Consider the following 15,866-nt stretch of genomic DNA (forward strand, 5'->3'; position numbering starts at 1 on the left):
TAAACTGTAATGGAATAGCCCATGCTATAAAAAGCTAGTGTTTTTCCATAAACATATTGCAATACACTCTATAAAAAAAAAGAAGGAAACATATTGATTTAGCCAGTTGGACAGTTCTCATAGACTGAAATTCTGTATTTCATACTATTCTATATAATTTAAATGTGCGCAATACCTTTATTTCTAACCAAAACATGATTATGCGTATTGAGCACTTTATATGAACTATCCATAATTAGTTAGCTGCTACATTTTTCTCACAAGCTCTCTAACAGTGATAGAAATCAGACCTCTTTGAAACCTAAATTAAAGGTGGGGCACAGGATTTGCACTGATTCTGTGTCCTCTCAGACTTTGTTTAGTTCTGCTGTAGCACAGCAAATCATTTAAATTATTTACAAAGACAGCGAGAGAATTGAAATCCTTTCGAGTGTTGAATGAATAATTGAAGCTTTCATTTCCATTTAACTTCTTTTTTTAAATGCAGTTATGTCCACGGTCACTTCTCTGGGTGTTAGATTTATTGGCTGCGTTTTATAATGTTGGGTTGCTTAATAAATTTATCGCATAAATACAGATGAAAATGCATTTCTCCCTGTGGAGTTTTTACCTTGAAATGTAGCTTTAAAGGAAGCTTTACCCTGAGGGGAAATTCTTGAAAGTTAAAAGCATTTGCTTTACAGGGTTGTGAGTTGGAAGTTAGTGGGCCAAATACTATCAGTTTTACTCAAATAAAAGTTTAGCCCTGGTGTAATTATATGCTGATCACATAGACTTTGGTAGTCAAGATTTTTGGAAAAACTTCAATCTCTCTGGTCACGCGATCACAGACATGAAGGTCGCTATCTTAAAACAAAAAAACTTCAAATCCAGACTCCAGCGAGAAACTGCTGAATTGGAATTCATTTGCAAATTGGATACTATTAATTTAGGCTTAAATAGAGACTTGGAGTGGCTAAGTCATTATGCAAGGTAGCCTGTTTCCTCTTGTTTTTTCCTACCCCCCCCCCCCCCAGATGTTCTGGTTTAACTTGGATTTTAACTTGAAGAGTGGTCAGTTTGGATGAGCTATTACCAGCAGGAGAGTGAGTTTGTGTGTGTATGGGGGTGGGGGGATGTGAGAACCTGGATTTATGCAGGAAATAGCCCAGCTTGATTGTCATGCACATTGTGTAAAGAGTTGTCACTTTGGATGGGCTATCACCAGCAGGAGAGTGAATTTGTGTGGGGGGGTGGAGGGTGAGAAAACCTGGATTTGTGCTGGAAATCACTTTAGATAAGCTATTACCAGCAGGACAGTGGGGTGGGAATAGGTGTTGTTTCATATTCTCTGTGTATATATAAAGCCTGCTGCAGTTTCCACGATATGCATCTGAGGAAGTGAGCTGTAGCTCACGAAAGCTTATGCTCTAATAAATTGGTTAGTCTCTAAGGTGCCACAAGTCCTCCTTTTCTTTTTGCGAATACAGACTAACACGGCTGCTACTCTGAAACCTGTCATTATGCAAGGCACTGCATTTAGCCGTATGGAGTGGAAATCTATCAACTGCATGAAAAAACTTGTACAGATACAGACAGACATCATCTTCCTTTCCAAATGCAAACAGATGGACATCGTACCAAAAGGACTGAAGGTAAAAAATCCATTACAATCTACATACCACACAGACTATGCTGACAGCTTGTGCCACACGCTCTCAAAGAAACTGCGGAATCACCTGATCAACATCCTCTACAGCAAACAGGGAAAGATTAAGAATGAGCTCTCAAAAATGGATACTCTCATAAAAAACCAACCTTCCACACAAACTTCCTCGTGGCTGGATTTTACTAAAACTAGACAAGCCATTTACAACGCACATTTTGCTTCTCTACAAAAGAAAAAGGACACTAAACTTTCTAAACTACTACATGCTACAAGGGGCCACAGCAATGGTTCCCTCAACCCACCTAGCAATATTGTTAACCTATCCAACTATACTCTCAGCCCAGCAGAAGCAGCTGTTCTATCTCGGGGCCTCTCCTTCTGCCCCTCCACCCCCACGAACATGATACAGTTCTGTGGTGACCTAGAATCCTATTTTCGACGTCTCCGACTCAAGGAATATTTCCAAAATACCTCTGAACAGCATACTAATCCACAGAGGTCTCCCTACCAACACTACAGAAAGAGGGATTCTAGGTGGACTCCTCCTGAAGGTCGAAACAGCAGACTGGACTTCTACATAGAGTGCTTCCGCCGACGTGCACGGGCTGAAATTGTGGAAAAGCAGCATCACTTGCCCCATAACCTCAGCCATGCGGAACGCAATGCCATCCACAGCCTCAGAAACAACTCTGACATCATAATCAAAAAGGCTGACAAAGGAGGTGCTGTTGTCGTCATGAATAGGTCGGAATATGAACAAGAGGCTGCTCGGCAGCTCTCCAACACGAGTTTCTACAAGCCATTACCCTCTGATCCCACTGAGAGTTACCAAAAGCAACTACAGCATTTGCTCAAGAAACTTCCTGAAAAAGCACAAGATCAAATCCGCACAGACACACCCCTGGAACCCCGACCTGGGATATTCTATCTACTACCCAAGATCCATAAACCTGGAAATCCTGGGTGCCCCATCATCTCAGGCATTGGCACCCTGACAGCAGGATTGTCTGGCTATGTAGACTCCCTCCTCAGGCCCTACGCTACCAGCACTCCCAGCTACCTTCGAGACACCACTGACTTCCTGAGGAAACTACAATCCATCGGTGATCTTCCTGATAACACCATCCTGGCCACTATGGATGTAGAAGCCCTCTACACCAACATTCCACACAAAGATGGACTACAAGCCGTCAAGAACACTATCCCCGATAATGTCACGGCTAACCTGGTGGCTGAACTTTGTGACTTTGTCCTTACCCATAACTACTTCACATTTGGGGACAATGTATACCTTCAGATCAGCGGCACTGCTATGGGTACCCGCATGGCCCAACAGTATGCCAACATTTTTATGGCTGATTTAGAACAACGCTTCCTCAGCTCTCGTCCCCTAAAGCCCCTACTCTACTTGCGCTATATTGATGACATCTTCATCATCTGGACCCATGGAAAAGAAGCCCTTGAGGAATTCCACCATGATTTCAACAATTTCCATCCCACCACCAACCTCAGCCTGGTCCAGTCCACACAAGAGATCCACTTCCTGGACACTACAGTGCTAATAAACAATGGTCACATAAACACCACCCTATACCGGAAACCTACTGACCGCTATTCCTACCTGCATGCCTCCAGCTTTCACCCTGACCACACCACACGATCCATCGTCTACAGCCAAGCTCTGCGATACAACCGCATTTGCTCCAACCCCTCAGACAGAGACAAACACCTACAAGATCTCTGTCAAGCTTTCTTACAACTACAATACCCACCTGCAGAAGTAAAGAAACAGATTGATAGAGCCAGAAGAGTTCCCAGAAGTTACCTACTACAGGACAGGCCTAACAAAGAAAATAACAGAACGCCACTAGCCGTCACCTTCAGCCCCCAACTAAAACCCCTCCAACGCATTATTAAGGATCTACAACCTATCCTAAAGGATGACCCAACACTCTCACAAATCTGGGGAGACAGGCCAGTCCTTGCCTACAGACAGCCCCGCAACCTGAAGCAAATACTCACCAACAACCACATACCACACAACAGAACCACTAACCCAGGAACTTATCCTTGCAACAAAGCCCGTTGCCAACTGTGCCCACATATCTATTCAGGGGACACCATCACAGGGTCTAATAACATCAGCCACACTATCAGAGGCTCGTTCACCTGCACATCCACCAATGTGATATATGCCATCATGTGCCAGCAATGCCCCTCTGCCATGTACATTGGTCAAACTGGACAGTCTCTACGTAAAAGAATAAATGGACACAAATCAGATGTCAAGAATTGTAACATTCATAAACCAGTCGGAGAACACTTCAATCTCTCTGGTCACGCGATCACAGACATGAAGGTCGCTATCTTAAAACAAAAAAACTTCAAATCCAGACTCCAGCGAGAAACTGCTGAATTGGAATTCATTTGCAAATTGGATACTATTAATTTAGGCTTAAATAGAGACTTGGAGTGGCTAAGTCATTATGCAAGGTAGCCTGTTTCCTCTTGTTTTTTCCTACCCCCCCCCCCCAGATGTTCTGGTTTAACTTGGATTTTAACTTGAAGAGTGGTCAGTTTGGATGAGCTATTACCAGCAGGAGAGTGAGTTTGTGTGTGTATGGGGGTGGGGGGATGTGAGAACCTGGATTTATGCAGGAAATAGCCCAGCTTGATTGTCATGCACATTGTGTAAAGAGTTGTCACTTTGGATGGGCTATCACCAGCAGGAGAGTGAATTTGTGTGGGGGGGTGGAGGGTGAGAAAACCTGGATTTGTGCTGGAAATCACTTTAGATAAGCTATTACCAGCAGGACAGTGGGGTGGGAATAGGTATTGTTTCATATTCTCTGTGTATATATAAAGCCTGCTGCAGTTTCCACGATATGCATCTGAGGAAGTGAGCTGTAGCTCACGAAAGCTTATGCTCTAATAAATTGGTTAGTCTCTAAGGTGCCACAAGTCCTCCTTTTCTTTTTGCGAATACAGACTAACACGGCTGCTACTCTGAAACTTGCCCCAAATAGTTATTTTGCCATGTCTTTTATATAGTTCTTATGTGCTATGAAATTTTATCAGATTAAAAAAAAGATTTTGGCATATGGGTACCTCCCATCTAATTAATGATGGCTAATCCACCAGAAGAACCAGCCTGAAAAGCAGGACCTAAAGAGTTGTGGTAGCCTCCTTTTTCTTCTGCTTTTGTATTTTTGGATTGAATTTTGATGTAGTCTAGGCGTCCGGTTTGGGTTCCCTGTTCTACCACCATAAATACAGAGTCGTTACTGCAATAGAGTTACTTTGGATTTTAAACTAGGAGCAGATTTTGGCCTTTGTAGTTCGTGTCTGTGGCTGGAAAGAGATTATCTCACTGGGACAGAACACCCATAAATGTGAAGGATCTGTGTGAAATGTGTGTGACCCATAGCCATGTGAAGAGGTTTGTGTACATTATGTGCAAAAAAATACATTAAACCAGCATTCAGGTTGCATAGTCAAGCACTCATAAATTAGGAAATGTCAGCATTCATCAACTGTGCAACTGTAATTTGGCCCCCACGCGCATATGCACTAATTACATGATAGCATAATATTTTTTCCACAGGACCCCTTCCGCATTCAGTGCACAGGATGGCTAGTGCTTCCTGAATTGGTAGCTATTAAATATTTCTTTTTATCCTCATCTTTCAGTGTGTTGGCCTCTTGCCTTATTGACTCTGCATCACCAAACCCTCCACTGAATCCAGAATTATTTAATTTCCTCCTTGGCGTTTCCACGGCACTCGTCACTGTAATAATCGAGTGCTTAACAAAGCCCCTCTGAGATAGAGAGGTATCACCATTTTATCGATACTGAGGCACAGAGAAATGAGACAGCATTGTCTAGATCATCTGCTATTTTGGGTGTCTGATTTGAGAAGCCTAGAACCTGTTTTTCAGAGTATTTAGCATTTTATAGCACTTCATATTTCAGTCTACAGGTCCCATTAATTCTGTTGCTGTTATGAGTGCTCAGTAATTTGTGCAAATCTCACCTCTGGGTGTCAAATTGGGCATCTATAGAATAAGGATCCCACAATTAGTGGTCACCTGTGAAAATGTTTGATTTAAGAGGGAGGGATAGAATCCAGTTCTCTAAGGTGGCTTTCAGCTGCCTTAACCAAGCACCCTTCCTTTCTCTTCCTGCAGCACCCTGCCTCGTTCACAACGTATTTTCTAGCGTCTGCAGTAAATGAGACAGGAGTCCTTCAGGCAAGTCTCCTTCATTGCACAGCCCTGGTACATCCCATACACAGGAGGAGGCCAGGGTTCTACAAGCAATAGACTCATTCCCTACATCACCCCAGCTCATCCCCAGAGCAGATCCATCCAGTGCACGGAATAAGACAAGGGGCTTGTGGGAAAGTATATGATCATGCAAGTAAGACTAATATAATGCGTGCACACATGGGCAGACTGAAGGTTACATAGACAACCTTAATTCTAGCAAAAACAACGAGGAGTACTTGTGGCACCTTACAGATTAACAAATTTATTTGGGCATAAGCTTTTGTGGACTAAAACCCCTTCATCAGATGCATGGAGTGGAAAATACAGTAGGAAGATATATATACATATTACATGAAAAGATGGAGGTTGCCTTACCAATTCTAATGAGACAATTCAATTAAAGTGGGCTATTATCAGCAGAAGAAAAAATCAATTTTGTGGTGGTAATCATTGTGGCCCGTTTCAAACAGTTGACAAGAAGGTGTGAGTAACAGTAGGGGGAAAAATTAGCATGGGAAAATTGGGTTTCAGTTTGTGTAATGACCCATCCACTCCCAGTCTTTATTCAGGCCTAATTTGATGGTGTCCAGTTTGCAAATTAATTCCAGTTCTGCAGTGTCTCGTTGGAGTCTGTTTTTGAAGTTTTGTTGTTGAAGAATTGCCACTTTTAAGTCTGTTATTGAGTGTCCAGGGAGGTTGAAGTGTTCTGCGACTGGTTTTTGAATGTTCGCAAAAAGAAAAGGAGTACTTGTGGCACCTTAGAGACTAACCAATTTATTTGAGCATGAGCTTTCGTGACTTAGTCTCTAAGGTGCCACAAGTCCTCCTTTTCTTTTTGTGAATATAGACTAACATGGCTGTTACTCTGAAACCTTTTTGAATGTTATAATTCTTGACGTCTGATTTGTGTCCATTTATTCTTTTGCATAGAGGCTGTCTGGTTTAGCCAATGTACACGGCAGAGGGGCATTGCTGGCACATGATGGCAAATATCACATTGGTAGATGTGCAGGTGAATGAGCCCCTGATCGTGTGGCTGATGTGGTTAGGTCCTATGATGGTGTCCCTTGAATAGATATGTGAACAGAGTTGTCAGTGAGGTTTGTTTCAGGGATACGTTCCTGGGTTAGTGTTTTTGTTGTGTGGTGTGTAGTTGCTAGTGAGTATTTGCTTCAGGTTGGGGGGCTGTCTGTAAGCGTGGACTGGACTGCCTCCCAAGGTCTGTCAGAGTGAGGGATCGTTTTCTAGGATAAGTTGTAGATCCTTGATGTTGCGCTGGCGAGGTTTTAGTTGGGGGCTGTAGGTGATGGCTAGTGGCATTCTGTTATTTTCTTTGTTGGGCCTGTCCTGTAGTAGGTGACTTCTGGGTACTCTTCTGCCTCTGTCAGTCAGTTTCTTCACTTCCCCAGGTGGGTATTGTAGTTTTAAGAACCCTTGATAGAGATCCTGTAGGTGTTTGTTTCTGTCTGAGGGATTGGAGCAAATGTAGTTGTATCTTAGAGCTTGACTGTAGACAGTGGATCGTGTGATTCTAGCATTTCCAAACTTCCAAGTGTTTGTCTCTTCAAACTGAACATTCGTTTGCAGTAGATGCTTGTATGTAATTTCCTAGATTTAAAAAAACAAAGATTTAAAAAAACAAAAAATTGCACCCTGTGGAACTATGCAGACCCCCACATAGGTCATCAGCATCCCTGCAACATTTAGAGGTACTGTTCAACCCCCAGCACAATCTTATATCAGTTGAGCTAACCGAGTAATCAATAGCATTAGCTGGTTGTTACCCTGTGTTTGGATCCGCCATTAGAGGTTAGTGACACACTTTGCCAGGGAGTTTCACAGCTGTTCGCTAGACAGTGGAGCAATGTTGAGACTTGGGATTTGTTGGTTCTATACGGGTTCTGCAAGGGAGTGGTTTCCAGTGGTTATAGACTCTTCTGCCCCCAGGTACCCCCACATCTGCTGTCAGCTCCCTGCTTAGCTCCTCCTGAGCATCAACACTGACAGCATTGAGAACACAGCCTCCCTGATCTCAGTTCCTGTGTTTGGTGCCACAGTGGCCTTTGGCAGCCAGGAGGAGAAACAATCATAGGTTAACTTCAACCCTGATTGCGTCCTGTATCCCTCGGCAGGAATGTGTCCAGTACAGAAGGAATCTGCAGAGAATTTAGTTGCCAAACTCGAACAAGCATCCACTGAATAGGTGTGAACTGTTACTTTCATGGGGATAGCAAAAGACATATTCCGAATACCAGAGCAACCTCCACCGAATGTCAACCCCCTGTTCCAAAGTATGGAGGTGATAGGGCTTCTCCGTGAAAAGATTGTGTGGAAGCACTTTTAAACGTGGGCACTCTTTGCTCCATGGCACACTTCCGTCCATTGAATAAAATGCACCTGACACCTGTGGTGGCTCCCACTGAAGTTTTGCCATTATCTTCACCATTTTGATTGGCAATGTCCAGACCCACAGTGAGAAGCAGGATACTGCAGGAAGATCTTGGTTGGCTCGAGAGAATCTTCGTGGGAAACAAAAGCAGTTCTGTCACTGAGCCACCCTACAATTGCACTTCAGTGGAGATTTTGTGCTGTTTGCAACTAAGTGTTTTTTCTTTTTCTATTTGGGTGGGGATAGGAGAGGATGTGAATGGCAATGAAAGAATCCTTGAGAATGTGGCTTCATTGCAGCTGGGCTGTCAGGGATGTGGAGGGTTCTCCAGTGGCCCTGGTTCTGGAGGGTGAATCGCTTGATGTTTCTGCAGAGGTGAGAGAGTGGAGGAGGAAAATACCATCATCCTGAAGCCCTTATGGAAAAATATGTAGGAAACTTGGTCTCTGGTTATGCATGAGGAGTTGATGCTTGAGCCACAATTTGGACCAGAGTGACTTCCATAAAGAAGAGGCAGGGGGGAACGTTTGCTGCCTGTAATGTACACATGTAAGGTCTGAAAGTGGCAGGTTGTCAGACATGGAGTATCCTGGTTTTGTCATCTGACAGAATGCAGATTCCATGTGCTAGTGTTACTTAAAGGTAACTTGAAATTATTTTTTTAAAATTGGATTTGTCCCCTTTTTTTTGCTTCATATAGTTTTCCGTGCTTTTGATTTTACCCTAGAAATAACCGGAATGGGAAGTAAGGTCTTTCTTGCTCCTGTAGGATGACTTTCTTAGGTCTCCAGATATGTGGTGTGAGCTCACAGCTTCTGTGAAAGCATGGGGTGAGGGATATTCTCTCAAGCATTCATTAGTTACATAGGCGTTAACCAAGCAGCTTTAAACAATCTGATTTAAAATCTCATTGCATCTTAATTGTTCAGCTTTCACTCTTGAGTTGTCATATTTCCTATTTTAAAAGAAAAGGCGGAAAACACCCTTGTTCTTGACATTTTAATCCAGCCTTCCTTATACATCATGAAGTGCCTAACCTGACTTTGTCTCAAGTCCTCCCCCCTTCTGCAGGTCATCTTTGAAGTATTCCTACTCTATGACACATGCCGAAAGTGAGGCCACTCAATTTGCTACCACCAGTGCACCGTAATCCAACTGGCAAAAACTCTGCCATACTCAAATGTTGCTGGAATACTTCTACTGTTGCTAAGGGAATGCTCACTAGAATCCCTTTCCAGCAGTTCTTGAAATGACAAAAGTCTCTGGGGGGCAAAATGACTTCAAGACTGAAGGAGTGTTATATTTGGGGACAGCTTTAAGAATCCATTAACTCAGTAATGTTGAATTGTAATGGAACACCTATGGAGCACATGGGACAGGGAGACGAGTAATTATACAGAGTTTATTTCTTAAAATCAGTGCTGCTACAGAGCATATGAAGTGTATTCGCAATGATGGGACACAACGGTGTCGTTACTTTTGATAATAACTAGTGAGAGGGTTGATGGAAAATTTCTGGGAACTGAGATTACTTGAAAGACATCTAATGGCAAGAGATGTAACTCTTTTGGGATGACAATAAGGAATGCATGTTACAGATGCAGGGCCAGATTCTGATCTTGGTTGCACTGGTGAAGTTATGGAGTGAAAGTCTGGATTTCCACCAATGTGACTGGGATCAGAATCTGTCCCACAGTGAAGAATGATATTAAATATTTGAGTGGAACAGTTTTCTAGCCTAGGAACACACATTAAATATTTGCTAAACATTCATTAGAGAAGTGTAATATAAATAATACCTGATGGTATGTCTCTTGAGCTAGCTTGTTTTATCGCCTTCTGGGGTTGCTTGGATCATGTGCTGAAATGGTATTTCCAGGCAATCTTACTGCATTCATTGCTGTTTTTTCTCTCCAAACTCATGAATAAATCACTCGCCAGTTTTCAGTCACCAGAAGTCATGTGCCTTATCACACAGAAATGAGTATTTATTATTTACTATATAGAGGTGCTAAGTGACACCGTGGTTCTCTCCACACACAGAGGAGTCTGTGGTCCCTGCCCCGAACATCTTACACTCTAAATAGTCCCAGGATGGAAAAGGGAAGTAATATTGGCCTCATTTTATGGATGGGGACTGAGGAGCAGAAAGATAGAGGCACTTAAGGTCACACTTGAAATTTGCGTCTGAACTGGGAATTGAACTAGATCTCCTGAGCTCCAACCCAGTGCCTTAACTACAAGACTAGTTCCCTTTTAGAAGGGAGAAATAGCTTGTTTCATTGCAAGGTGCTAAGTGCCTTGGAAATAGCTTAGATACTTGCAACTAAAATTTATATTAGTGTTTTTATTTTCTGAGCTTCTGAATCTGGTTCAAATATGCTCACTGCCATTGGGACCAAGTTCTTATTCCTGAAAGTGGCTTAGTGAAGTCATAGTTAAAGCTCTGTTCTGGGGAACCTGGAGTACATACCCATCCATCCATTTCAACTTTCTCAATCCAGCAGTGTGCCCCTATGCCTTGATTCTAACTTCAAAGCCGCTTGCTATTGCAGTTCAAGGTCCTTCTGACCAGATTGTGAATTATGCTTAGACGTGGCATATTAATACAATAATTTTTATAATGAAGAGAGACTAGAATGAAACCATTAAATATCTTTTCACTATAGAGATCAGAGAAGATTGTCAGAAACCCAGGTGAGGAAGGATATTCTTGTTAAATAGCTGGAGTAGGATTGAAGAGATCTGATTTCAGTTTCTGCCTCCATGTACTTCCTCTGTGATGTTGAGCAAACTCTTTGATCTCTCTGTGCCTTAGAGTACTTTCTGTAGGAATAATTCCTTTTGTCTGGTTAGACAGAACACTCTTTGGTGCAGCAACTGTTCTTTTTCTGTTTGTACATACGGTGCCTAGTGACACAACAAGGCTTTAATCTCTGATGGGACCCCTAGACACCACAGTATGTGAATTACTACAGGACTGTACAAGATGCTGAAATTTCAGCATCTCTACATCTATACATTTTGGAATATATTACACACTTCCTTTGCCGAAAGGTGTTAAGTCAGTCCTGGGAGGAAAACCTATTTCTTTCATACTCCGGCATGAGGGATTTTTGAGGTTTTAGATATTGCATTTCACATTCGAAAAACCAACTAGAATAACAAATCCACTAATACAGGATTTGAATGGAACCCAAAGCACCAGGTGTAATCGCAATTTTTTTGGTCTACTTTGGGGCGGGGGAAAGGCTAACACTAATGTTGATCCCCAAAATCCTTCTCTTCCCCCACAGGCTGGTGGTGACTACTTTAAGTTTGCATGGGAACCATGAGAAACAGACGAAATGGCACTTTGGAAGGTTCAAAAGTTCTTTACTCCAGTATATCTCGCAGCACAGATGTGTCGTACAATGACAGTGTAAGTAACTGGTGCAATGCATTTCCATGGTAAGTGCGTGGATGTAGTCTCACTTGGAACTCTGCCACAGTGACAATTATGAATTAGTCTCATACACAAGGAGGAAGATGTATAATGGTCTTGCAGCACTTTTTCCTTAAAGAAAAATACTATTTTATTCTGTAGCCAATGGCCTCTAAAGCTACTGTAAGATGTAGTAGATAGGTCAGTGTCACAGAATGCTAGAACATTTTTTTGAAGGACTTTATCACAGTTCTGGACCTTCCCTGAGCAGCAATAGAATACTGCCAAATTGTGTGGGTAGGTTTCCATTATGGACAAAGTTAAATTAGAATGAGTCATGGTCTAATTTACCACGTGAAACTAGATGTCCAGAAATGAGAATTTAAAGCACTACATCCTCCCCCTCCTCCGCACATCCTGGATTCCAGGGATTTTTCCTTCATGCCAATCAAGACTCATTGGCTCTGACCCTCTGCTGCCTTGCACTTTGTGGAGTTACCAGATCAGAGTAGCTGTAAAAAATCCTTGCAAGGTGATGGAGCCTGGATGCTGTGAGTGGCTGCAGATGGGCTCCTAACTAGTGTGAGGTTGGGGGTCTCCCATAAATTATTTTTCATACTGCCAAAATGATGAATTATTAATGTAAAATCATATTAGCTTTGTGCTTTGGTGAATAGTATCATCTCTGAAAGGGCAGTATACTTTGAAGTATAAGTATTAGATCTCCCATATATTTCAGATGTCCTTTAGGTTCCTATGCTGGGAGCATATAAAACCAAGAGAATGAACTTGTCTCATAAAATGGGCAGGCGTCTGAAATGGAACAGTGCAAAAGAAGTAACTTTCAAGATGGGCCCATCTATTTCAGTTGGATCCAAGTCTGGATTCAGAACACCCCAAATTGAAACATGTTCAGGTCCAGGGTTTTGGTCTGGCTCATAGGCAGGGGGCAGCTGCAAAATGTGACATGGGGTCTGTGTTTGGATTCTGTCCCACCTCCTTCTCTCATAGTCTAGGGATGTTCAGGACTGGGTGGGTTTGGTTTAGGCCCACTTTTGAATAAACACTTGAAGTTTAATGCAAAGTCGATTTTCATACATATGGTTCTCTTGGTTTGAAATGCACGTCAGACTTGAGGTCTTTCCAAGTGCTTAGCAATGGAAATTTTTATTTCCAGTAGAATTTTTATCCAGGCTTCTTTCCTGGTCTAGATTAAACTCCCCAGTTAGCAGCAGCTGCACAACAAGGCCCCAAACGGGCTGTGCCTTTAAGAACTCTCGTATGGTTAAAGGAGAATTCCACTGTACTGAAAAGATTCAGATGGCCATAGAACTAGTCGCAAAAGGGAGTAAACTGCTATGGGCTGCAGGCCTTGTGTGTGGGGCCATGTGCACCAAGGAAAGAAACTGTACTTCAGAGGGACGTGACTCCCCTCCTCTTGTTCCAGGTGGGGAGTAACTTTGCTACTCGTCCATAATGGTAGCAACCTACTACATCCCTCATCCTGGCTGACGTGTGGGCGTGGGCCATTTTCTGCCAGTTCTGCCAACTCTCTGCACACTTGCTCATGGGGTTAGTAGCAGGTATATGGCCAGGGGAGGCTGTGCAGCAGCATACGAGGCAGGGGTGCAATCAGTCTCTCCTTCCACGTCTGGAGCCAGCACAGTCCACGCCACGTTCTAGCCCTAAACAAATAAGAGTAAATAAAAGACAAATAAAAGCATTTCATGATCAGATAGGAAGCTCCCACTTTGTTAGTCTCTGGAGGCAAATTAGGTGCAAAAGAATTAACATCTCCATAGAAACAGCTGCATATCAGACAGCTTCCAATCATTCTAAGGCAAGGTATATTGTAGTGTTAAACACTTGGTGTGTTTAATTTAGCAGAGTTTAATTATTAAATTAGAATTGGAAGTTACCTTAAAACACTCTGGAGTCTCTGAATTCCACTGGGGTTTGACTCGAGAGACTTAATCACCTACTGGGGCATGCTGGGTTATATTAAAATAGCAAGTGGAGCTGGCATCGCTTTTGGTAGGGGCTAAGGGGAAAAAGGGTTTGTTTGGAATATTGGTGATACGATTTTCAACACCATTTAGCAGGTATGGTTACCTGTGATCCCATAACATTTCTAAAGGTGTTAAACCAGGTCTACATTAGGTGCTGAGTGGTGTTCAAAATTGTGGTGGAAGTGGGGGCTACTTTGTAACTTCTGGATATTGACCTAGTTATTGGGATGTTTGTTGTATGAACATGCTGGGTTAAACCAATAGAGCTCTTATAGAGCAAAGAGGAAGATGAAGCCATGTTTCTAAATGTGAGCCTGTGTAACCCACACACCTCCTGGGTGTGGCGTTCTGTCCCATCTAGTGGCACAGAGACCACTTAGAGAGCAATTAATGAATCTGCTCTATAGCCGTAGCGAACAGCCAGTTAGCTATTAGCTCATGCGGTAGAGGCTCATGCACTAAGCTCCAGAGGTCCCCAGTTTAATCCCACCTGATGACGACCGGAGTCTGTCGGCATTACACCTGTCCCCAACATGCGCTTGAGGGACAATGCAAGAACTGTTTGCTTTGGTGCTCATCATGTTGTTAAAAACACCTTTTTCCTGATCTAAACAAGGCCTACTAGGACATGCTGATAGTTATTCATTAATTTTTTTTTAAAGTTCCTGTTTTAGTATTTCAATTGTAGTTAAAGGATTTAGCTATCGCATGCCGTGCTCCTGAACAGCTGCGTCCACACAGGCCCTGATGCTGCGTTGCGAACAAATGAATTACAGTGAATCACTGCAGTTTTCCTTTAAATGCCAGTGTAAGGCACCTGTACTACCTTTAAAGCGTTTGCAGTGCTGGGAGTCACTGAGATAAAACTTTCCCCTTTAATCTTCCCCCAAAGGATTTGGTCACCTTCATTCAAGAACATTTTAAGAAGAGAGAATGTGTCTTCTTCACGAGAGATGCCAAGTCAATGTAAGTGTAACCCTTCTGCCCGTCAGAGTTGGCAGCAACAAGGGCCGGGTTCAATATCTAGGGGATCCATTCCAATAACACAATGCAAACTGGCTCGAGCCCCCACCCAGTGACCTGGGACAAATATATACTAGCCCTGCTGGGCGCCTCCAAGAGGCAATACTTCCCCTCTCGCAAGCACATAGTCTGAGTGTAGCAAAAAGCCTTTTAATAACCGAGAGAAACAATGTGGCATTATGTTGGGGAAACACCACCAACAGGATTCATAACACAACCCATGAGCAAAAATCCCACCCCAAGCAAATTGGGGCATGCCCTTTCCCTTTGGTTCTTGAGTTCTGCAACCCCCAATCACCCAAAATCCCAAAAGTCCAGTGACCCAAAAGTCTCTGTCCCTGGTCAGGGCAGCCCCAGAGTTCGAAAGTTTATCTGCAGAGCTTTACCTCCCAACCTGGGTGGAGATGGGGAGGGGGAAGAGAGAGGTAAGGGGCACCTTACATGATCTGAAGCTGACCGCCCCACAGCTCCATAGGCCTTCACTCCGCTCTGCCAGCCGCCCCATGAACTGCTTCGCTCGGCTCCGCTCTGCATCCCACAAGCGGCTCCTGCCGTCCTATGAACTGCTCCACCAGCCTGTCCACAAGGCACTCCAGCCCTCCCGCAAACTGCTCCACACTATCTCTTCAGGCTCCCCCACTACTTAACACAATGCTCAGCGATGTCAGCTCTTAGTCAGTTCAGCTTGTAGTAGGGGAGCCTCAGTGCTGGTGCCCCATTAGCCCAAAGTGAGCTCAGCAGCCTGTAACTAGACTCCTAATGGAATCAAAATTAGCTCTGATATTCCACAGCGGAGAGAGGAGGACGTGCAATTAGCATATAAGACCTTCACCAAGGGGCACATGCCACCAAGTATTAATACTTATCCCCAGCCTCTCTCCATTCACAGAGTTTTGGAACCCATGACCCTTGCCTAGTGAGTGCTACTTAGGTGATGGTGAGTCCCTCCATCATAACAAAAGGCCACGTACAGTTCCAAGCACAGTTCCCATAATCAGGGTAATAACAATTTATTCTTCCTGCCCCAATAACAGGGACACTGGGGATCCCACAGCAGCCAAAGTGACCATTTGGGCAGCTATGGCCTCATTCTAGGCGGGGTGG

The 15,866-nt window shown here is 43.4% G+C and overlaps 1 protein-coding gene across 1 annotated transcript in view; it reads left to right on the forward strand.

Annotated features, from left to right (window-relative positions):
- The window catches only part of TRPM8 (transient receptor potential cation channel subfamily M member 8), a 129,947-nt gene that overhangs the window by 17,499 nt on the left and 96,582 nt on the right, over positions 1-15,866 (forward strand). Inside the window, exons 2-3 of the mRNA XM_084643494.1 lie at positions 11,603-11,727; positions 14,632-14,705. Of these exons, the coding sequence (XP_084499620.1) occupies positions 11,629-11,727; positions 14,632-14,705 (173 nt within the window). The 5' untranslated portion in view covers positions 11,603-11,628. The remainder of the gene's footprint in view (positions 1-11,602; positions 11,728-14,631; positions 14,706-15,866) is intronic.

This window comes from Lepidochelys olivacea (genome assembly GCF_965140295.1).
Source record: "Lepidochelys olivacea isolate rLepOli2 genome assembly, chromosome: 11".
Lineage (NCBI taxonomy): Eukaryota > Metazoa > Chordata > Testudines > Cheloniidae > Lepidochelys > Lepidochelys olivacea.